This window comes from Pinus tabuliformis, chromosome 3_2, assembly GCF_031772625.1.
Source record: "Pinus tabuliformis cultivar Carrire ecotype Pingquan chromosome 3_2, CPIR1, whole genome shotgun sequence".
Classification (NCBI taxonomy): domain Eukaryota; kingdom Viridiplantae; phylum Streptophyta; class Pinopsida; order Pinales; family Pinaceae; genus Pinus; species Pinus tabuliformis.
This window is the reverse complement of record NC_142302.1, coordinates 1,047,551,140-1,047,557,981: the sequence shown is the minus strand read 5'-3', so window position 1 is coordinate 1,047,557,981 and position 6,842 is coordinate 1,047,551,140. Positions and strand designations below refer to the sequence as shown.

Here is a 6,842-nt window from a genome sequence, read left to right as displayed (position 1 = left end):
TTTCCCATTACAACTGTGGCACCAATGTTCATCTCACTAATGACCACAGAACCAGTAGTGAACTCAACTTTCCTGCTTAAACCAAAATAAGCGATCTGGACCCTGGTAGAATAACAGAGATTTGGTGTACTTTTTTAATTTTGCGAGTTTTTGCCATTTTTTTTATATTCTCCCGACTTCTACGACTTTTTCAATTTTCAGACCCTTGCCAATTTATTCCCAAGTCCAACTTTTGCAACATTGCTTGGGAAGAATGTTTGGGAAGAGATACAGCCTCAGCTGTTATTCAGCCTTTCCCATTACAACTGTGGCACCAATGTTTATCTCACTAATGACCACAGAACCAAACTCAACTTTCCTGCTTAAACCAAAATAAGCGATCTGGTAGAATAACAGAGATTTGGTGACAACGAAGGAACACATAGAATGTCTTGGAATGTCCCATCATTCATGTCACCAGATCCTCTCCCACACACCTCAACAGAAGTATCATCCCCAACCAAGTTGGTTGGTACTGGGCTCCAGTGATGTAAACTCATCCTAAATTGAAGCCATGTGGCATGATGGACCTAAGTCAAGTACCCATGAGCTATGTCACACGGTTCGAGTTCGAATTCGAGTTCGACAACGATTAGGTTCGATTCAGGTTCGAATTTTCCGATCAGGTTCGAATGAGGTTCGGCATTAGGTTCGACTATACATATTTTTCAATATATATATATATATATATATATATATATATATATATATATATATGACAAAATAATAGAAAATTCAAAATCGATCCATAAACAGTATTTGTCAGGATTTTGGGAAGTTATTCTTGAGTATCTGCCAACAATCTATTCTGTTTGCAATAACTTAATGGAGCTGAACTTCAACGATGCTGTTATAACTTATGGGTAGCAGGGAGTTGGAGAAGATTGTTTGAAATTGCCCAAAATTGTAACATCTTTGGGTTTTAGACACAGTGGAAGATGATCTTATTGACAAAGAGGCTGCCCCCCCTGTAATTTGTAAATAAGACTGAAGATGTGGTAGATAGAGAAGACAATGGTATGTTATAGCAAAAAGTTAAAAATATCAGTATGAATATGAAAACTGAGAAGCAAGTGCAGAATAAATTTGTTGATAATGTTACATCTTGCTCACAAGTTGTAGGTTTTAAAAAATTCCTCAATTTTGGTGGCATTTATAAACGCCTGGGAAAAAATGGTGGTAGACATCCACAGGTTCAGACATCCACCAGTGCATGGCAAAGCTACATTTCAAAAACGGGATCAGAAAATGTTAAATACATATCTATTAGATAAAAAGGTAATGGATTCTAGAGTCTATACTACAAGTCTACAAGCCCAGACTCAACTGAAAACCGATGACTGTCAAGTTCTTCACTATTAGATTTGTATTAGACCAGGCTTTTGGTTTTGTTGACGACAAAACTATATATGCTAGTTCTGCGAAAACCTCTTAATACACTAAAAGTGAATTTGTGTTTAAAGAAATGTGAAAAGCAGATATACTAAATGAAGGCAATTTAGCTTCTTCATTATCTACATTACAATACAAGTCCATTACCAACGAGAAAAGCAATCTAATTTATAATTGCAACTGGGCTATATGAATTGCAAGGAACAGAAGAATTTATTTTTACAATACAAGCACAGTAGGACGAGGCAAAACCATTCTTGGACAAAGAATAATCACTATTTTTACCTGACTATAGAGTTCTTCAACACATCAGAGTCCAGACTTACACATGACCAGGCTTTTGATTGTTGAATATGCGCCCCTCTATTTAACAATGAAACTGTATACTATCTCACGAGCATCTGCAGAAACCTCTTAGTAAAGGCTTTACGGTTACCAGAAACAGGAAACATAAACATGTTACATAACGAGAAACAAAACAGAACAAGAAAAAAGACTACAGAGTTTTGGCGGATAAGCAACGTGTACCCACGGGCCACGGGCCACGGGCCACTCCCCTCCCTGCATATTTCATGCATATAAAAAAGAATGGTGGTGTATAAATGTAGTCCCAATGGGGGAATGGGAATGACAACGGGAACAGAAACGGAATGAGAAACAGCTAGGCAGCCGCAACAATGAAATTATTAACACATAATTGGAAACGGAATGAGAAACAGGCTGGGAAGCGATGAAGAAAACCGGTGTGCGACCCAAAACTGCCAAAAAAAAAACCATCAAACCTTAAAAAAACCGCTGAAATTCGCCTTAAAGTACGTTCAGGTTCGATCTTCAAATTCGATTTTTCAGGTTCGATTTTCAAGTTCGATCAGGTTCGATCAGGTTCGAATTCGTTCAGGTTCGCCGATCAGGTTCGACTTTCAGGTTCGGCGAACCTGAACGAATTTCAAAAAAAAAATTCAGGTTCGGCGAATTTTGAACCTGAACCTTCAGGTTCGCCGAACCCTGTGACATAGCCCATGAGGAAGGTGAAGATACAAGTGCTTGACCAATGCATTTTCCTCTCACCTTCTTGTTCTCGTGTGCCTTCGAAGTCTCCTCTACTAATGAACTCTATTTGACTTAACCAAAAACATTGATGAAATTATATTCAGGAATATGAGTTAAATGATCAAGTTGCTTCTTCATGCACATTCGTTCATCGTGTTCGAGTCTACTTCGAGCCTGTTGAAATAGGCACATTTGACTCTCTCTGTCTTAGGTTTGTTACCTTTTAAATGGGAGTTTTCATAAGCAACTTTGGATGACTTTTGTTCCTTTATTTGCTCCTGCTTCTTATCTCTGCTTTTCCATTTCTGGTTGCGCTGTTTAAGTCTTTCAACTCCTTTGTGCCCTGATTGGCAGCAAGGGCATGTGCCTTCAAAGACTTCAAAGTACATCCATGTTCATTGGAATGCGATGAGAATAGCCTTGGCAGGAGGGGGCTCTGAATCAAACAATCTTCAAGTATATCCTACAGACTCATTTAGCTGTGCACTGTGAGTCGAAACATGTTTAACTAGCTATATTCAAGTTTCTACTATGTATAGATAAGCACTATAGTAAAATATATCAAAAGGCTATGATGCTCATCAATGCAAGAGCAGTCAAGTATCAAGCCTTTTCCACATTAAGAGATCAGTTTACTATGATACTCTTTATCCCTATCACTGATTTCATTGTTCTAAGCATCTATAACAGATATATCAGAGGATGAGAGAAGGGTTGACGAAATATATACTGATAAAAGAACTGAAAAATGGTTCAATCATGTTAGAAATAAGAACAGGTTCAGAGACCTTGTCAAAGGAAAAGCCACTACATTTGGTCAAATGAGAGTAATTATAAAACTATGCACTGCCTTGCAATACATTTAAGACTTTAAGTATAGCAACCATCAAGATTATTACAGGAATAAGTAAGAGAAACAAGGACATTTTGAGTTTATATAGAAATCTTCTAACAAACAAATCTAATACTTGCTGGAAGGCAGAGAAGCCCCTGGAAAAATACAAATAAAGCATTCTGCCCATTTAGCCATTATTTACAAAACAAAAATAATAATCAATCTATGTTTACAGTTCTAAAAGTGATAATGAAATGTCTATGGTTGTACACTCTTTAAATTGGATATAAGTTCTACAAATTTGATAAAATTATTCACGTTACAACTTAACAATGTGATAGACTATCACACATCACAATGTCATAACAGGAATGGAAAACCTATCAAAGAAGAGTTTCTATCCAGCTATCAGTGAAAAATTCTATTGCGTAACATGAACTTCAAGCAACACCAACCAAAGAGAGCTTAAAAATGTCAATCGTCGTCCCAGTCACTCATGTCCATCAACACGTTCATCCCGTTTTTCCTTTGTCCCCATACCTACGAGAACGTCCAGGTGATCTTGACCCATTGACACGTTCATCCCGTTTTTCCTTGTCTCCGTACTTACGAGAAGGTCGTCCCAGTCACTTGTGTCCATCAACACGTTCCCCTCGTTCAAGTCACTTATGTTCATCCCGTTTTTCCTTTTGTCCCAGTCACTTGTGTCCATCAACACGTTCCCCTCGTCCCAGTCACTTATGTTCATCCCGTATTTCCTTTTGTCCTCATACTTAAGAGAAGGTCCAGGTGATCTTGACCCATAAACTGATGAATAGCTCAGAATTGCATAGCTTTTAGCTTTCTCCCACAACACCCACGCGTAATGATATATTGTATTCAAGATATACACCATGGAATACGCCGTGATGAGAATCATGATTTTAGGCACTTTTTCTGGCGCAATAATCATCCCATACTGTCATACAATGCCATAACTTATTAGGACGCACGTACAAATCTGAAGAGAAAGATAATTAACCACGTCCTGATTATCTTACACTAAAAGATACTCTATAAACTCAACTACAGTAGTACTGTACCATTATATGAACAAAGGTTATAAGCAAATAGAAATAATACTTGTACTGACTGACTACATTACCACAAAACACAACGCCAAGAATGCGCAGGTCACTTGCAGAGTTTCTTCCCAAAATTCCTCATCGCCGCCAGAATCAAAAAACCCTTCCCACCAACCACGACCACCAAACCATCCTCTGCCCCCACGCCCACCCCCACGACCGCCGAAATCTGCCTCCCTCTTCTGTGTCTCCTCCCATTTACTGAATGCACCCCTCTTCCCTCCCAGAGCCTTTTCTAAAGCTTTCCTTGCAGCACCCTTCACAGAAAATTTTCCAACAAACCATCATTGGAAATGTGGACTCTCAGACTGTCCAACAACTAGTAAATATCCTACAGACAGATGGACAAATTTGTAATTTGATTCTACAAATAAACTGGACACCGCGTTGAATTTACAAACTCTGACAATCATCATCGGCAGGTTTTAGTGTATGAATGATTGAATACGCGCATATACACACTATGTTATCAGAAACAGGAAATATGAAATGGAACGGAAAATTGGGGGAGAGGGTTTTGGGGAACAAAAAAATGTGAACCCAGCATCACCTTCCGGCACATAAAATGCGTATAGAATTCATTAGTAGTGTAATAGTGTAATGTCAAGGCTAGAATGGGAAGGGAAACCAAATGAGAAACGGGTTACCTGCTCAGATTTCTGGTACCATAGCTTGTATATAAAAGGCTGTAGAACACCCTGAATTTCAATTGAGTGTGTGGGAAAACTCTAAATTGAAATGGGTTATGCCAGGAGATGAACTTTTCAAAACCTAAACACCAATAAGGGGAAAACTGCCACTGCAAACGTTGGCATGTGCATTCACGGTGGGATATTGTTTGAGAAAATATTGATAGCATACATACCTGAGCAGCGTCATCTGGCTCTTGTTTTCCTTTTCCTTTACCGCCCTCGAAGAGACAGACAAATCTGGGTGGACAGGAGGGGCTGCCCATCAGCTGCCCCCATTGGATCTCCACAGCTCCACGAGAAGAAGATTTGGCACGAAGTTGGCACGAAGTTGGTCTGTGTAATAAAACCACCGGTGAAACCTTGGAGATTTTGCAGAACCGCAAGCGAGGAGGTGCAATCTGAAGGCTTGGAAGTGCTGGTAATGCCTTCGCCATGCTTACATCGATTATTGAACTGGGAGGAATTGCCGAAGCTTTGTCGATCTCAAATCCAGTCTAGGTTATCTAAGCTTCTGCCAATATCAGATCAAAGAATATTTATAAAATGGACATTAAATTAGATTGAGCTTCCAAAAGTAATATTTTAGTGAAATCGGGTAAATTAAAATTATTGCGAGGATATTTTAATTTTCAAGGGTATGTTGCAGAGTTGTAGTCGTTTTAAGTCAGGTACTTAAAAGTTTCAATGGTGTTCCACTGCTTCAGAAGGCATGGATAAATAATATGGTTGAGGCTTTGCCCTCGTTCTGACATGCCATGGATATTCAATAATTAGAAATATTTTTATAATTATTATTTTTAATTATAATATTTTCTAACAGTGGTGGTTAGAGTATATCAAGAAAAGTTGTGGTTGAATTCGTTAGCCCTCTGATATAAGATTTAGAATAGCGTGTAAATGGAATCATGTTCGAGTTTTGATGGCAGAATATACAGCTTTTTATGTCATAAGTTTTGAAATTATAAAAACAATATAAATTATTGGTTATGTAATTTTGCCGAAGATTATCTAAATAATATAAATTATTTCAATGAAAACAAATATATGTAATTTACTAGATATTTGAAAATTTAAAAACTAAGATTATGCAGTGACTTGTTTTGAATCTTTTTTGTTTTCTTTAATCATAGTTTTGTTGTCTTATTCTTCGACATTTTGAATTTGGCTAATTTATTTTGCCTCATATTCTATATTATGTGTTTTTCTGACATTTTGTATATTTAGCCAAATTAGATAACTAGTTACACACTTCGAAGGTGAGTTAACTCATTTTCTTCACATTTATGTTAATGTCTTGATATTTCATATATTTTTTCTAAAAGCAAATTCAGCGTTATTTTTAATTTTTGGATTTTATAATCTTAGACTTTCATGAACTTTATCAAATGAAATTCCAAGGTATGTATGGCCATAGTTTATTTGACAATACTTTGTGAGTGTCGAGTCATTCTTGGGTCTTAGTTACGAAATACTCTTCCCCCATTTGCCTGTGAATGTCTGCAATCTCATAGGAGGTGCAACACTTATTTCGACAGTCCTTAATAATGATCAGGATTCCCAACCAAAACCACCAGTCTAGGACACAAAGGAGCTCAAATGAAGGTTGGAGACATAGGAACGATGATGGAGGATAAATCCAATATTGAGGCATCTTACATTTAAACCTCCAAACCCTTAGTGCCAAATGAATATCATTTTGAATGAGATTTG

General features: G+C 37.5%; 1 protein-coding gene across 2 annotated transcripts; it reads right to left on the bottom strand.

The window, feature by feature from the left end:
- Window positions 1-3,480: 3,480 nt before the first annotated feature.
- Window positions 3,481-5,923, bottom strand: LOC149184184 (uncharacterized). 2 transcript variants are annotated; one of them, XM_089417417.1, is made up of 4 exons: window positions 5,806-5,923; window positions 5,306-5,645; window positions 4,461-4,697; window positions 3,481-4,274 (listed from the first exon to the last, which is right to left on the bottom strand). In XM_089417417.1, the coding sequence occupies exons 2-4, from the start codon at window positions 5,564-5,566 to the stop codon at window positions 3,807-3,809; spliced, it is 966 nt and encodes a 321-aa protein (XP_089273543.1). In that variant the 5' UTR covers window positions 5,567-5,645; window positions 5,806-5,923; the 3' UTR covers window positions 3,481-3,806. The 2 variants fall into 2 exon arrangements, with proteins under 2 accessions (XP_089273543.1, XP_089273542.1); XM_089417416.1 differs by lacking the exon at window positions 5,806-5,923 and having other exon boundaries at window positions 5,306-5,796.
- Between the last annotated feature and the right edge of the window lie 919 nt (window positions 5,924-6,842).